Source organism: Paralichthys olivaceus, chromosome 3 (genome assembly GCF_024713975.1).
Source record: "Paralichthys olivaceus isolate ysfri-2021 chromosome 3, ASM2471397v2, whole genome shotgun sequence".
NCBI lineage: Eukaryota > Metazoa > Chordata > Actinopteri > Pleuronectiformes > Paralichthyidae > Paralichthys > Paralichthys olivaceus.
Window position 1 is genome coordinate 145,685 of NC_091095.1, and position 17,320 is coordinate 163,004.

Genomic DNA, 17,320 nt, shown 5'->3' on the forward strand with positions numbered 1-17,320 from the left:
CAACATACAATGTATGTTGTATATGATTATTATTATTATGTTATTATTCTGAAATGTCTTCAGCCTTTTGAGAACATTAAGAGCGAAGCTGTAAGTTAGTTCAACGTAGGCTACGTCCCTACGACTGCGTTTTAGTTATTGATATTGATTTTATTTAATAAGTGTAAAAAGGATCACATGTGGACCTGTTTCAGAACGCAGGTTTGACAAACAGCTAAAAGTGTCAGATAAATAATATGTGTACTATGCGTTGCTAGTGGATGTGGCGTAGCAAATGCACGTGCCCTTGGGCGAGATTGTGTGTGGTTTTCCGGTGTCTCCATAAGAAGGTGAACGTGGCTCCAGAGGAGATCAGGTTAGTTATGCTAAAGACTTGATGTGAATGTTGTGTGTCTGGACACTAAATTATATCAAACAAACAATATGGAGGCTTTTCGTGTTTTTTTCTGTTGTTTTATTACATCTGAAGAAGAGATCGGACCGCCCCCCCCCCCCTACACACACACACAAGCTGCTCAGCCTGGATGTCCTGCTGCAGGGGGGGGGTGTCGCCCTCTTAACATTCAGTTCAGCTCATTAATGCAAAGCTGCAGTGGATCTGAATGAGTCGCCTTTGTCCTGTAATTGGAGCTGGTTCTGTGGCAGCCAATGAGAAAGCAGGACCCCCTCACCCCTTCCTCCCCCATTGTGTAATGTTGGTTTCTGGGAAATGAACCAATCAAAACTTAAAGTGGAGCAACAGCAGAACACATGATGTTCTTCTGTTTAACATCTGGACAAATTGTCTGGAGAACAGGTGACAACGGAACATTGAATCAGAAACTTCAACGTGAAGACGAGTGAAAATAATACATAAACTGTACATGTTATACAAGTACACTGAGAACAAAGGGTTCTCCACAGATCACAGGGGTCTCCACAGATTACACGGTTCTCCACAGGTCACGGGATTCTCCACAGGTCACAGGGTTCTCCATAGATAAGAGGGTTCTACATGGATCACAGGGTTCTCTGCAAATCACAGGGTTCTCCATAGATCAGAGGATTCTCCACAGATCACACGGTTCTCCACAGGTCAAAGGGTTCTCCACAGATCAGAGGGTTCTCCGCATATCACAGGGTTCTGCAGATCACAGGGTTCTCCGCAGGTCACAGGGGTCTCCACAGATTTCACGGTTCTCCACAGATCAGAGGGTTCTCCACAGATCAGAGGGTTCTCCACAGATCAGAGGGTTCTCCGCAGGTCACAGGGTTCTATGCAGATCAAAGTCTTCTCCACAGGTCACAGGGTTCTCTGCAGACCAGAACTGATCCTTGATCGGCTTTAGATGACTTCAACAGCTGCTGAGGCTCATGGGTAGTGTAGTGTTCTTGAATGAGTCATGTTGATGTAATACTCCCTGCTTATTAATATTTTAAACCTGTTTTAAATCTGGTTTAATAATTGATCATATGTGGTTTTGAAATCTGGTTTAAACATTGGAAGAATGTGGTTTTGAAAGTGGAGCTGAAGAGAAACAGTTAACTGACAGGAGTTGATTCTGTGGTCGACTGGAGCCAAACAACAAAGAAACAATAAAGGACCAGAGGACCCCCCCTCCCCCTTACCACCCTCCATCCCCCCGGCCTCCTTCACATCGCTGGAGAGGAGAGAGTCCATTAACCATCAACCATCCAACATCAAATATCAAACATTCAACTTCCAACATCAGACATCCAACATCAAACATTCAACTTCCAACATCAGACATCCAACATCAAACATTCAACATCTAATATCTAACATCCAACATCAAACATTCAACATCCAACTTCCAACATCCAACATCACACATCCAACATCCAACATCAAACATTCAACTTCCAACATCAGACATCCAACATCAAACATTCAACATCTAATATCTAACATCCAACATCAAACATTCAACATCCAACTTCCAACATCCAACATCCAACTTCCAACATCCAACATCAAACATTCAACCTCCAACATCACACATCCAACTTCCAACATCCAACATCCAACATCAAACATCAAACATTCAACATCCAACATCCAACATCCAACATCAAACATCCAACTTCCAACATCCAACATCAAACGGATGTGTAGTTTGATGTTGGATGTTCCAACATCCAACATCAAACATTCAACATCCAACATCAAACATCCAACTTCCAACATCCAACATCAAACATTCAACATCCAACATCAAACATTCAACTTCCAACATCAAACATCCAACATCCAACATCAAACATTCAACATCTAACATCCAACATCAACATCAACATCAACATCAACATTCAACATCCAGCATCAAACATCAACCATCCAATACCAAACATCCAACATCTAACATCTAACATCTAACATCCAACATCCAACATCAAACATCAAACATCCAACATCAAACATCCAACATCCAACATCAACATTCAACATCAAACATTCAACATCAAAAACCAACATCAAACATTCAACATCAAAAACCAACATCAAAAACCAACATCAAACATTCAACATCAAACATTCAACATTCAACATTCAACATCCAACATCAACATCAAACATCCAACATCCAACATCAAACATTCAACATCAAACCATTATTAATTCAACATCAAACATCAAACATTCAACATTCAACATTCAACATTCAACATCAAACATCAAACATTCAACATCTAACATCCAACATCCAACATCCAACATCAACATCAACATCAACATCAAACATCCAACATCAAACATTCAACATCCAACATCAAACATTCAACATCAAACCATCATTAATTCAACATCAACATCAACATTCAACATCAAACATCAAACATCAAACATCCAACATCCAACATCAACATCAAACATCCAACATCAAACATTCAACATCAAACATTCAACATCAAACCATCATTAATTCAACATCAAACATCCAACATCAAACATCAAACATTCAACATCAAACATTCAACATCAAACATCCAACATCAAACATCAAACATTCAACATCAAACATTCAACATCAACATCAAACATTCAACATCAAACATCAAACATCCAACATCCAACATCCAACATCAAACACCTAACATTCAACATCAAACATCCAACATCCAACATCCAACATCAACATCAACATCAAACATCCAACATCCAACTTCCAACATCCAACATCAAACATTCAACATCCAACATCAAACATCAAACATCCAACTTCCAACATCCAACATCCAACATTCAACATCCAACATCAAACATCCAACATCCAACATCCAACTTCCAACATCCAACATCCAACATCAAACATTCAACATTTAACTTCCAACATCAAACATCCAACATCAAACATTCAACATCTAACATCTAACATCCAACATCAACATCAACATCAACATTCAACATCAAACATTCAACATCAAACATTCAACATCAAACATCCAACATCCAACATCCAACATCAAACATTCAACATCAGACATTCAACATCAAACATCAACCATCCAATATCAAACATCCAACATCTAACATCTAACATCTAACATCTAACATCTAACATCCAACATTCAACATCAAACATTCAACATCAAACATTCAACATCAAACATCCAACATCCAACATCCAACATCAAACATCAAACATCAAACATTCAACATCAAACATCCAACATCCAACATCAACATTCAACATCAAACATTCAACATCAAAAACCAACATCAAACATTCAACATCCAACATCCAACATCAAACATTCAACATTCAACATTCAACATTCAACATTCAACATCAACATTCAACATCAAACATTCAACATCAAACATTCAACATCAAACATTCAACATCAAACATCCAACATCCAACATCCAACATCAAACATCAAACATCCAACATCAAACATTCAACATCAAACATCCAACATCCAACATCAACATTCAACATCAAACATTCAACATCCAACATCCAACATCCAACATCCAACATCTAACATCCAACATCAAATATCCAACATCCAACATTCAACATCCAACATCAAACCATCAAACATTCAACATCAAACATTCAACATCAAACATTCAACATTCAACATTCAACATTCAACATCAAACATCAAACATCAAACATTCAACATCAAACATCCAACATCCAACATCAAACATCCAACATCCAACATCAAACATTCAACATCAAACCATCATTAATTCAACATCAAACATCCAACATTCAACATTCAACATTCAACATCAAACATCAAACATCAAACATCAAACATTCAACATTCAACATTCAACATCAAACATCAAACATCAAACATTCAACATCAGACATCCAACATCCAACATCAACATCAACATCAAACATCCAACATCCAACATCAACATCAAACATTCAACATCCAACATCCAACATCAAACATCCAACATCAAACATTCAACATCAAACATCTAACATTCAACATCAAACATCCAACATCCAACATCTAACATCCAACATCAAATATCCAACATCCAACATTCAACATTCAACATCCAACATCAAACCATCAAACATTCAACATCAAACATTCAACATCAAACATTCAACATCAAACATTCAACATTCAACATTCAACATTCAACATCAAACATCAAACATCAAACATCAAACATTCAACATCAAACATCAAACATTCAACATCAAGCATCCAACATCAAGCATCCAACATCAAACATCAAAAATCAAACATCAAACATTCAACATCAAACATCAAACATTCAACATCTAACATCCAACATCTAACATCCAACATCAAACCATCATTAATTCAACATTCAACATCAAACATTCAACATTCAACATCAAACCATCACTAATTCAACATCAAACATTCAACATTCAACATTCAACATCCAACATCCAACATCCAACATCAGACATCAAACCATCAACAATTCAACATCAAACATCAGACATCAAACATTCAACATTCAACATTCAACATCAAACATCAAACATCAAACATTCAACATCAAACATCAAACATTCAACATCAAGCATCCAACATCAAACATCCAACATCAAACCATCATTAATTCAACATCAAGCATCCAACATCAAACATCAAAAATCAAACATCAAACATCAAACATTCAACATCAGACATCAAACATTCAACATCTAACATCCAACATCAAACCATCATTAATTCAACATTCAACATCAAACATTCAACATTCAACATCAAACCATCATTAATTCAACATCAAACATTCAACATTCAACATTCAACATTCAACATCCAACATCCAACATCCAACATCAGACATCAGACATCAAACCATCAACAATTCAACATCAAACATCAGACATCAAACATTCAATATCCAACAGTTAAAAAACAGTTAAAAGAGTGAGGAAGGGGAGGCATGTTTACCACAACAAGGGGCAAGCGAGGGAGAAGAGAGAGAGAGAAGAGGAGAACAAGTTTTTCCCACCAACTCATTCACAGGCCGAGCTGCGTCACCGTGGAAACCACCAGGAGAAAGACAGAGATTTTTTTATTTGAGCTTTAAAAGATTAAATTAAATGATTTGATTTTCAAGTGTTCTTCAAAAACTTTAAATCTAAAAATCTACAAATTACATTAAAAGACAATGAATTCATCTGAAAACTGTTCTGTTTCTACAGTATTACAGTTTTTATCTAGTAATTACGAAATAAACTTCTAACTATTAGAAATAAAATCCACCATCTTCTGCCCACAGCTCTTTACGTAGACGTTCAAGACCTTAAAATGTATAGAGAAGCCAACACTTCCCACAATGAGCAGCAGAGGAGAGAGAGACCAGGAGCAATTGTAATAATAATAATGAATAAATAATCAATGATTATTTATACATTAAATAATCATTGAAATAATCATTGATATATATTTATATATCTATATATAGATATATAAATATATATCTATATATACACGCTTCGAAACAAAGATGGTGTAATTACATGAAAAAATATTTAAATTAATTTGATCTTCACACAGAATTGAATATTTTTTACATACGTTAATGTTTCAACGGAATTTGGTGAAACGTGTTGACGCATGAGCAGAACGTATCGTGGCCTCAGCTGTCGTGAACAATCATCATTTTACGTCAGGCCGTATTCCGGTCAACCTGTGAAGGAACACGTGAGAGTAGAAAAACAAAGTCAGTTAAAGATTTACCTCCGGGGACGCAGTGGAGGCTCAGCGGCTCTGGCCACAGACGGACGCCGCAGAATGTTGTATCTGATCGGTCTGGGTCTGGGAGACGCCGCGGACATCACGGTGAAAGGTCTGCGGGCGGTGAAGAGCTGCTCCCGGGTTTATCTGGAGGTCTACACCTCGGTCCTGACCGGAGGGAAGGAGGCGCTGGTGCGTGTGTTAGCGTCAGTGTTAGCATCTGTATGATACACTATGATATACTGTGTGTGTGTGTGTGTGTGTGTGTGTGTGTGTGTGAGAGAGAGAGAGAGAGAGAGATTGATCATCTCTCTGTGTGTGGTTGATCCTCAGGAGCAGCTCTATGGGAAGCAGCTGATCCTGGCTGACAGGGATCTAGTGGAACTTGGAGCAGATGAGATCCTGAAAGATGCTGATGTGGAGGACGTTGGGTTCCTGGTGGTGGGCGATCCATTCGGGTGAGTCTCAAACCTCAGGATTAAGTTAATAACAGAGTTCAGCTGTTGGTTTCCATCAGAGGTTTCACTCCGAGACGTCGACTCAACTCAACACTCAGTGTTTCAGACTATTCTTCTTTTCTGTGTTTTCTTTCTTTTTATTCATTTTTGATCATTAAGTTTTTACCCACTGCATGTTTTAAAATGCTTTATTGATTGTTTTGAAATATAATGGTAATTTTTTCATAAACAGTATTTTACAGTTTTAATTATAAATGAAAAAATATTAAAAGTTTAACTGGTTTACACAAAGTTAAGTTTTGGTTTATGTTTTTATTTTGATAATAACTCTTCATGATGATGCAGACACCCACGTTCTCTTCTGATTGGTTCTCATCAGTCACATGACTCGACTACCAGCGATGAACACAAAGCGTCGCTAACATTTCCTGTCAGGAACAGTTCCACTTCATCGTCTCTCAGAGAAAAGAAATCTCTCCTCTGACTTTTCACCATCACTGCTCCTCCTTCAGAGGAGGTTCTGTTGCTAAGCAACTGCGGAGGAGACACTCTACTTCCTGTTTACATGTCATGTGACATGTTTTTTTCTGCAGAGCAACCACCCACAGTGACCTGGTCCTGAGAGCAGTGAATGCTGGGATACCGTATAAAGTTATCCACAACGCCTCCATCATGAATGCTGTGGGCTGCTGTGGTCTGCAGGTACCTGGACCACATTTCCCCCTGAGCTTAGTCTCACAGGCAAAGTTGATGCCACCGCGTCTGTCAGGGACTGTGTCTACAATCATCATCATGAATATAGATACAAAGGTTTGATGCTGATTGGCCGATGAGAGGTTTTATTCCAAACTTCATTTGTGGAAAACCAAAATGATCAGCTAGAGGACAGAGAACCAGTATCTCCAGCAGGTTAACGTCCTAAACCCGAGTTTCATTCATTATCCGCTGTAGTGTCCAGTCATATTATACAGTAGTGGATGATTAAACGATGAGGATCTGTAACCTGGTGTTTTTCTGCAGGTTCTCACTTGTGCTAACGTCCATAAAGCTGTTTGTGTCCACGCAGACCAGCTGACCTCATAGTTTCAGCTTCTTTCTTGTGAGAACCTGTCAATCCGAATCTGTTTTGCATGAGAGCAAAGTTTGCACATGTGCACGTGAAGCCTTGTCACCAACATAGTTTGAATTTCGCAATTAATCAGATCTGCTCTAAAATTGCCACCACATCCCACCACCTGATGTCATGGTTCAGTAATGTAATCCTGCTAAATAACAAAATGCAAATGTAATCTAATAATAATTTTCAAAAAAATGTAAAACGATGGAAACCAGTGTGTAGAACATGTTCCACCTGTGAGGTCTCTGATGAGGTCACATGACATTTTAAGAACCCCTGATCGTTATAAGTTTTTACTTCTGTCTTGTGACATGTTTGACAGGAAGTGACATCACGTTCTGCTGCGTAGTTTGTGTGTGCTGCCTGACAGACAAAGGTCAGGGCTGAAGAGACACCACTGCTGATGAATAGTTATGTTACCTCATCAATAACTGACCTGTCAGACCAGCCAATCAGTGAACAGGACCCAGCTGCAACTGCCCCCACCCACAGCTGCCCCCTGTGAGGTCGTTAATATGTTAAAGAGGGGGTGGGGTATGCAAATGAGCTGTTTGTGCATCAATCCCATCAGCCCCTGCTGTCTGTTGACGTACACACACATATATACACCCCCACCCCTGTCAGACAGACGACACAGTACTTATGCGCACGCATGTGAGACTGTGTGTAATTTTGTGTGTGTCTGTGTCAGCTGTATAATTTTGGGGAGACGGTGTCGTTGGTGTTTTGGACGGAGACGTGGAGACCAGAGAGTTTCTACGACAAAATCTGCAAAAACAGAACAGCTGGACTTCACACACTCTGTCTGCTGGGTGAGAGAGAGACAGACGCACAGACGCGCACGCACGCACACACACGACGACAAAGGATGTCCTTTATCTGTCTTAAGATTTCAAAATAAAACAGGAAGTTTAGTCAACTGATTAAACTGATTGTGATGTTTTGATTGACAGATATCAAAGTGAAAGAGCAGAGTGTTGAGAACATGATGAGGTAAGAACCAGAACCGACTGAGACCACCTCATGTCCTGGTACAGACTGGGGGGGGGGGGGGGCTTGATCAGATTCGGCTGAATTGTGTTAGTGGGACGGCTTAAGACTCAAGTTGAATCTAATTCCAGATGGACCTTTACACTGAAGCCAGGATTTAGTTAGCTGAGTCTGGTTTCATGGGGTTTTTGTAATAAAGAGAATGAGACTGAAGATGATCCTGGATCAGATTATTATAATTATTACTGTGATTACTTCATAGTGTCATTGGTGAAAGTTTGATGTGATTTCAGAGGAAAGAAGATCTACGAGGCTCCTCGCTTCATGACGGTGGCTCAGGCCACAAATCAGCTGATCCAGATTATCGAGAGGAGGAGGGTGGAGGGGGAGGAGATCGGTGAGTGACACCTGAGCTGAAACATGTCCATACATTGAGTCATTAAAATATTATGGAGATGCAAACATGAGACACAGAAACAATTTAACAAGCTAATGTTTGAATTCATTACAGCTAATGATTGTTAGCATTTGTTAACACGTCCTCTCTCCAGGTGTGACTGAGGACACTGTGTGTGTGGGCGTCGCCCGACTTGGTGCCGATGACCAGGTAATCCGTGTGGCAACGTTGCGTCAGCTGGTGTCATGTGACCTCGGTGCTCCACTCCACTCGCTGATTGTCACAGGTCGACTCCACCCGCTGGAGGTGGACATGCTGCGAGTTAACGCGGAACCAAACGCACTGCAGCACCTGCGCATGATTGACAGTTCCACGTACACCTCATAACACACACTCACGTTTGTCGGTAGCACAATCAGAGGACCCTCAGTTCTAAACTGTTTTGCCAGGACGCACACGGAACTCTGGTTTTTATCTGTCCTGATTCAAACTGTCGTGATAAAAATGTGTTGATTCCTTTGAACTTGATTAAATTGAGACGTAAACGTTAAAAATTGTTATCACTCATTTTCTGATCGGAGGAAACGGATCGATGAGTTTATTGATCCCAGATGAAAGTCATTTTTAATCAACTGATGTTTTAATGTTGAAATGTAATGACCGTGATGATGTCATAACATGTGACATAACAGATTTAATCTGTTTAGGTGAATTGAAGCTGCAGATCAATAATCTGATAAAGTGAATTAATTTTATTATATTACAGTTGAGAGAAGAAACTGTCACATGACATGGCACATTAAAAACATGAGTGACATCACACTCACCACAAACCAATGAGATGGCAGCGGTGTGGTCCCAGCTGTGATGTCAGAGGGGACGGGGTCTCAGATTGTCTCTGATTCATGAAGAAGGCACTTGGGGGCGGGATTACAGTAAAATAATAATATGTGGGGGATAGGCTTGTAGAGTTCAGTCTCAGTGCCACCCCCCCTACCACTAACCCCCCCCAGCCCCCATCCTGTGTGTGTGTGATAGGGGGTTAGGGGTCACCTGCAGCAGTAGATTGAATGTGATTGGTCCCAGTTTCAAAGAAGAGGAGGAGCTTCTACATCGCCGCCACATCAATCTGAACATAGAGCTGTCGAACGCCGGCCTGCGGACAGACAACAATAAGTACGACTTTAAATTTAAAGTAAATAATACACACAATAAAACAGTTCATATACAATGAATACTACTGTAAATACACTTAATTTTAGAAGATAAGTACCCGTGTTAAAACACGATGTGTTCAGTACCTGTGTGAAGATGTGATGAGTCTGACTCTGGATCCAGCGGGTGTCTGCATTGGGGGCGACCAGCAGCTTTAATGTCCCGATGTAAACGTCAGTACATAGGGTCCAGAAATGAGGCTCCTGCAGGTTGTACACTCCCTGCAGCTGCTGCACCTGAAAGCAACAGAACACCAGGAACAGGTAGAGTTAATGTCATCGAATGTTGGAACTCACAGACTGCAGTACTGTAGGGGGCGGGGTCAGTACTCACCCTTTGGTAACACTCTGGTAGAACGTGGTCCAGTGACGGAGGCGTTCTCTGCATCAGGATCTCAATGGACTCCTTCAGTAAAGGCACCACGCTGAGGGTCAGAGATCAGAGGGACGTGACACTGACACCACTAACAACTACACATATAGAAATATATATATATATATATAGATATAGAAACAAACTGAAACTCTACAGACGTGTTTCTCTAAAACAGACTTTCTTTTTGTTTGTTTTGAAGCGTTTCCAGCTGCAGTAACCTGATGCCTGCGGTGGCGTCGAGGCCTCTCAGTGACCACAGCTCTGCTGATGCTCTCACACTGCAGCTGCCTTCACTTCCAGCCAATTAAAACCACATCACCACACATCAACTCCATTTATCACCAGGGCTTCTGGGAAATCTGACCACTGCATTTACATCACAAGGCCAAGTCCAGGACTGGTTTCAGTTCATACCGGTGGTTTGAGACACTGGAGAAATTAAATGATGGAACATTCTTCACATGACTGGAAACATTTTATTGTTTGCATCAGGGTTTAATAGTTTATCTTGAACCGCTGGTTTAAGGTCAGTTCTGAGGAATCGGACAGATGAGCCGAGTGTTTAGTTAAAGGGATAGTTCACCGAAAAATGAAACTTCACTCATTATCTCCTCTCCGCTATGATGGAGGGGGGCGGTGAACTGTTTGAGTCCACAAAACACTTCTGGAGTTTCTAAACAGAGTTAGAGCAGAATCCAAACACAACCTTGTTTCCAGTTGAATTGGAATGTCTGGGCTTGTGGACACTTGAAGAGTCATCAGTGATGATGAGGTTCTTGGGTTCCCTAAGTTTGTAATGGTCAGTAAAGAGATTCATTAAAAATGTTCTGAATCACTGAAGATTTTCTCTGGGTACTTCAGGTTTCTAGTTCTCTCTGAGCAGGTTCCAAAGGTCCTTTATGATTTGGTTGTTTAAGATGTTCAAATGTGAAATTGTTCTAGGATCCTTAAGTTGATTCCAGTATTGGGCAATAAAATGTTTCTGATGTTTTACTGGTCCTCTGAAAAGTTAGACATGCGTAGTGGTTCTAGTCACCAACAAGAGTTTAAGGTTCTTTATGAGGTTCTAGGCAATAGTACTGTTATTGTGTTGATGTGTTCAGTTCATCAGCATCTATTGTCCTCGTGTCCTGGAGACGGAATCCTCACATGTGACTCATGTGCTTCAGTTACTGCTCAGAAAGTGTCTCTGTAGTTTGTCTCTTGTTGAGTGAAGGACAGAGGACGTTGCTGCTTGTTGACATCGATGAGACAAACTGAATTGAGACAAATCAAATGTGTGGATTGGATTTAAACTGTTTTCCTTTTGGTCAAATTAACTCCCTTTTTAATCATAGCTTCAATCAGAGCTTATAGTAGCGTGTGTGAGAGTATACTGAGATCATGATGCTGTGTGTGGGAACAAGTATGAATTATTTCTCATATGTATATATTTGTGTGTGTTGGTCACCTGACTCCGATGAGGATGGCGATCAGCATGGAGCAGATGGGATCAGCGATCATCAGGTTGTATTTCTGCATCAGCAGAGCAGAGATGATCACACCAATACTGCCCAGAGTGTCAGCGATGATGTGCAGCAGAACGCCTGCAAAACACACACACACACACACACACACACACACTTTATCTCAGCTGCTTGGTTGCATTTGATTTCATTGAGATTCTTTTATTTTCATTTGAAAAACAGAAGTTTTTTTCTTCAACTGAAAAACATCAAATGAGAAACATGTGTGATTGCATGTCTGTGATATGTGGTTTTCACTGTGTGATGTATGAGCGCCCCCTGTTGGCACAGTCAAGCTACATCTTTATTTTGGTGTGAAGAAAACAGACCCACTGCTGTTGTCATCTCTAGATTCTAAATAAAGTTGTAGAAACTGAATGTAACAGAAAACAGCCCTGTTCAAACCATGACATTAACACATGTCCTGAGATATCAAGCACACGTGTTTGTCTGTTTACACTGTGACATCATCATGTGACTTTGGGCCTATACTACGAAGCAAGTCCACTTCTTAGCTTATCAGGATAAGTTCAGGACTAACTTTGTTGTTAACCAGTACTACGGAGGTCAGGTTAAACCTGAGATCTGCTGCCATGGCAACTTTCGCTGCAGCTCAACACTTTTTGATTTGTGTTCGTAGTCAACTTGGTGTTAGTCTGTATAAGCTCCGCCCCACTGCTATGTATCCGATCGAAAGAAATAGTCCTGTGTTTACATTTAGGAATTAACACTTTGTGTTGGCTGTTTTCTTTTTGTGTAACTATGAGAAGAACTTTGTCAGAATAAAACAACAGGAAAAACACAAGCCTCCATACTGCTCCTCCACTGTCATCAAGTGTCCACAAGCCCGACATTCAGACTCCTCTCAAAACGACATCATTACACCAAGTTTTTATTCTAAATGTCCCGATATCTTCCTCTGAGGCGTTCGTGGACCGTCAGACGTGCTAACATCTGCTAGCTTAGCCACTTCCAGTGGAATTTTAGGCTTAAAACTTGGTGTAAATGAAACAGTTTAAAGTGGAATTTGAATGTCGAGCTTGTGGACACTTGATGACACCACAGCAGCAGAATGGAGGCATGTTGTGTTTTTTCTGTTGTTTTTATATTACGTCTGAAGTCTCGGTCTCCAGTTACTTTGGATTCTGTTGTAACACTGTTTACACCTGGAACTCCAGAAGTGTTTTGCGGACTCAAACACTTCACCTCCCTCCATCATAGCGCTGAGTAGATAATGAGGGAATTTTCATTTCTGGGTGAACTATCGCTTTAAAGTTGTCACAGTTTGTGTGTGTGTGTGTGTGTGTCTCACCCTGCAGGATCTGTTTACTGGAGCCTCTCCCCAGTGTGTGCAGTTCATCTGAAAGAAAAAACATCATCACCATGGGCAATTGTGACTGGACTGTAACAAATCTCGAACAAAAGACAGTTTAGTTTGCAATACGCATGAACGGAACCACAACACTTCTCCCTTCCGAACCCCACACGCTGCCACGACCGACCGACTTTTTCTTACGCACTCGTGACACACCCACTCAGAAATAAAATAAACGAGGTCTAAACCGAACCATGGGTTTGGCGTATCGTTTCAACCGTACTGAACATGAACATTTGTGTCAATCATAGAGAAGAACTTCTATTCGGGAGGTGAAACTTCGTCTGGTCCATTTGTGACCTGGTATTAACTCACTGTGACATTGTGGTTCCTCATGACTGTGTCCGTGACCCTCATGACTGTGCCCATGACCGTCATGACTGTGTCCATGACCGTCATGACTGTGTCCGTGTCCTCCATGTCCTTCATGTCCATGCCAGTCGGAATTTTTGCTCTGGTGGTTGTGTCCTCCGTGACCATGTCCGTGATTCAGACTGCCGTTAAATAGAGAGTGACTGTGACCGTGACCTGAGAGAGCATAAGAGATTAGACAACCAAGGTTCTATTGATCTGTGGTTCCACAGAGCTGGGTTACACTCAGTGAGGTTCTCCAACCTGTACCTTCCTCTCCATGAGAGTGTCCGTGTCCTCCGTGCTGGAACACAAATATCCCGACCAAGTTCACCAGGAGACCGGCGATGGACACAGGAAGTAAACGTTCATGATGAACGTCTGGAGGCTCCAGGGCTCTCTGTCAGACAGACAGGTTCAAATTGAGTGTGTGTCTATGTAAATGTGTGTCTGTGTGTGTGTATATGTGTGTTACCTCCACTCCCTCAGAGAAGATGAAAAACGCTGTGAAGATGAGGAAGAGTCCGTTGACGAAGCCGGCCAACACCTCAGCTCTGACATAACTGTAACACACAGAGACACAGTCAATGTTGTGTGTCTGACCTGTAGGAGAAGTTGTCGTTCGATCTCCACCTGGAGATGTGTTAGTGTGTCTGTGTTGTGTGTCTGTGTTGTGTGTCTGACCCGTAGGAGAAGTTGTCGTTCGATCTCCACCTGGAGATGACGGATGCTGCGAGTCCTGCGAGCAGAGCGGTGCAGTCGAAGAACATGTGGAAGGAGTCTGAGATCAGACCTAAACTGAAGACACACAATACACACGTCAAACACACAACACACGTCAAACACACACAACACACGTCAAACACACACAACACACGTCAGACACACACACGTCAAACACACAATACACACGTCAAACACACACAACACACGTCAAACACACACAACACACGTCAGACACACACACGTCAAACACACAATACACACGTCAAACACACAACACACATCAGACACACACGTCAAACACACACAACACACGTCAGACACACAATACACGTCAAACACACAACGCACGTCAGACACACACGTCAAACACACAACACACGCACAGACAACACACGTCAGACACACACGTCGGACACACACACACACACACACACACACACACACACACACACACACACACACACACACACACGTCAGATACACGCAATCACACTAACACATACGTGGCACATCCTGAGGACCTGCCGGCCTGATACCGGAGCAGCAGTCGCCTCTGTCGGCCTACCTGTTGCTCCAGATCCCGTATGAGAGCTCCACGAAGGCGAAGGAGAGGTTGAGGCAGAGGAAGGAGAACAGGTTCCTGGAGGTTTTATCCGCCAGGATCGACCTGAAACAACAGAGCTCCGTCAGCCTGAGCCGGGGACACACACCGGGACTCACCGGGACCTGAGCCCCGCCACAGCGTCACACTTCAACCCCGTCACTGACCGACAGCCACCACCGACACCATCATTTCACTGATCCACGGACTGACCGAGGCTAGCCGGCTAGCATCAGGCTAACGGTGCCTGTAGCGTCAGCAGTTAGCAGGTTAGCAGGTTAGCAGTGTTAGCAGGTTGAGTTTACCTGAACCATCCTGACAGCTTCACCAGCAGGTTCAACTTCGCGGGTTTGTACTCGTCGTCTTTGACAGATAAAGGTAACATGTTAGTACTTGGACACACACACACACATACACACACACACTGCTGCACCTAGCTACAGCAAGCTAACTGCCAACTTCCGGCTTACTCACGTTTCACAATAAAGGCTTTTAGAACCATTTCCGGTTTCTCAAACAGCAAATGCTAATACAAACTAAGTACTGACTAACTATAGAAACTACGTCATATCCTGTTTTATGGGACGATGCAGCGATGTTGTTTTATTTTTATTATATTAATGACAGAAATGTAAGTGTGAACTGAAGCTGGGGGTGGGGTCAGAGCTCTGTGTGACCAGCAGGGGGAGCAGTGTCAGTAAACATGGTTATTCAGGTAACCTCAGGTTTCGTCAGCTGGTAAATCACCATGGTAACTGACTGACCAATCAGAGGCCAGTGACGCAGAGAGACGACAAAACAGTGAAACGTTTTATTTGTAATATTTAAATAGTAAATGTGACTGTAACTGAACCGACCTGCAGATGGCACTGTTGCTTCTCCACATTGTGACCATGTAAATCCATGATGCAGGTTACCATGACGACACCATGTTAGACGGAAGCTGTCAATCAAGTGTGTGTGTGTGCGTGTGTGTGTGTTTCCAGGATCAGAACCTGCTTTATTTGTGGCTCCTCCTGACTGTGGATCGGCTGTAAACTGTGGATCCAGAACATGGTTGTGGATCTGCTGCTGACGACAGGAAATACCTTCAGATTAAAACGACAAGACGCAGCAGAACGTTTCCACTGCTTTTACACATCAGAGGTCAGAGGTCACACAGGCTCAGCAGTTCGGCTGAAAAACAACAGAACCCACAGAAACACAAAACACGTTATCAACACGCCGACGTAGTTTCAGCTGAATATGCTGGGAGGGTCTCCCAGGCACAGGAGGGGGGTCACCAAGTGTTGGTTCATTGTCTGTTGTTTCTGTTTTGTGTCTGTTGTGTTTCTCTGTAACAACATTGTGTAAAGAGCCTTGAGATGACGCCTGTTGTCATTTAATGAAAAAACAAATAAACTTCGATTGAATCGTGTGTCAACCTGAGAACTGATGCCTGTACTACGAAGTGGTAACTTCAAGTTTAATTCAGAGTTTTCAGTCCTACGAAGCTCGTTCCCTTGTTATCGGGTAAATCACCATGGTAACATGGTGATCAGCTGACCTGCTCCAGGTTAAGTTGGAGATAAGAGATCAAACAGTATGAAAGCTCCACCCACAGACCAGTCCCTTCCTTTGAACCATGACATCATGTTCTTAGGATTTTTATTATACAACAGTTTGATCCTCGTTAAATATGAGGCTCTGCTGTCAGTCAAACTGTCCATGTCTGTGAGTGGTCATATGTAGTAAACCCCGCCCCTTTCATGTGAGTTAATAACCATCGTCATGACCACATGACTGTGATTGTTAGTTTAAGTTCAGCTGGATAACTGACAGATATCCTTGATATGTTGAACTCACTTCGTAGAAAAGGCCCCAGGCCCAGAACCTGAACAAGTACCAGTTCCAGGTCCAGAACCAGGATCAGGATCAGGACCAGGATCAGTACTGGGATCAGGTCCAGGATGTGGCTCCTCCTGACTGTAGATCAGATTTAACTGTGGATCCAGAACGTGGATCAG

At 41.9% G+C, this 17,320-nt stretch overlaps 2 protein-coding genes and 1 long non-coding RNA gene across 3 annotated transcripts; 2 read left to right on the top strand and 1 right to left on the bottom strand.

The window, feature by feature from the left end:
* The first annotated feature begins 6,117 nt into the window (after window positions 1-6,117).
* On the top strand, window positions 6,118-9,720 carry dph5 (diphthamide biosynthesis 5). The gene is made up of 7 exons (XM_069519665.1): window positions 6,118-6,396; window positions 6,538-6,662; window positions 7,256-7,364; window positions 8,471-8,591; window positions 8,733-8,772; window positions 9,063-9,166; window positions 9,321-9,720. Exons 1-7 carry the CDS (start codon window positions 6,262-6,264, stop codon window positions 9,551-9,553), a joined length of 867 nt encoding a protein of 288 aa, XP_069375766.1. The 5' UTR covers window positions 6,118-6,261; the 3' UTR covers window positions 9,554-9,720.
* A 183-nt stretch (window positions 9,721-9,903) lies between these two features.
* slc30a7 (solute carrier family 30 member 7) lies at window positions 9,904-15,812 on the bottom strand. The gene is made up of 11 exons (XM_020110084.2): window positions 15,620-15,812; window positions 15,279-15,380; window positions 14,672-14,785; window positions 14,463-14,550; window positions 14,258-14,387; window positions 13,952-14,164; window positions 13,574-13,621; window positions 12,207-12,342; window positions 10,715-10,805; window positions 10,468-10,617; window positions 9,904-10,322 (listed from the first exon to the last, which is right to left on the bottom strand). The coding sequence occupies exons 1-11, from the start codon at window positions 15,697-15,699 to the stop codon at window positions 10,275-10,277; spliced, it is 1,200 nt and encodes a 399-aa protein (XP_019965643.1). The 5' UTR covers window positions 15,700-15,812; the 3' UTR covers window positions 9,904-10,274.
* LOC138406758 (uncharacterized) lies at window positions 15,379-16,737 on the top strand. Its single transcript, XR_011240131.1, has 2 exons — window positions 15,379-15,692; window positions 16,301-16,737. It is a non-coding gene; the product is annotated as an uncharacterized lncRNA (long non-coding RNA).
* Window positions 16,738-17,320: the final 583 nt, after the last annotated feature.

Bases quoted from the DNA above. Each gene is read 5' to 3' on its own strand.
- dph5 (XM_069519665.1), top strand. From the start codon at position 6,262: ATGTTGTATCTGATCGGTCTGGGTCTGGGAGACGCCGCGGACATCACG. The intron at 7,365-8,470 runs GTACCTGGACCA...TGTCTGTGTCAG, and splicing joins TGGGCTGCTGTGGTCTGCAG to CTGTATAATTTTGGGGAGAC. The intron at 8,592-8,732 runs GTGAGAGAGAGA...TTTGATTGACAG, and splicing joins TCACACACTCTGTCTGCTGG to ATATCAAAGTGAAAGAGCAG.
- slc30a7 (XM_020110084.2), bottom strand. From the start codon at position 15,699: ATGTTACCTTTATCTGTCAAAGACGACGAGTACAAACCCGCGAAGTTG. The intron at 12,343-13,573 runs GTGAGACACACA...TGTGTTTTGCAG, and splicing joins CAGTAAACAGATCCTGCAGG to GCGTTCTGCTGCACATCATC. The intron at 10,806-12,206 runs GTGACCAACACA...TCTGACCCTCAG, and splicing joins GCCATCCTCATCGGAGTCAG to CGTGGTGCCTTTACTGAAGG.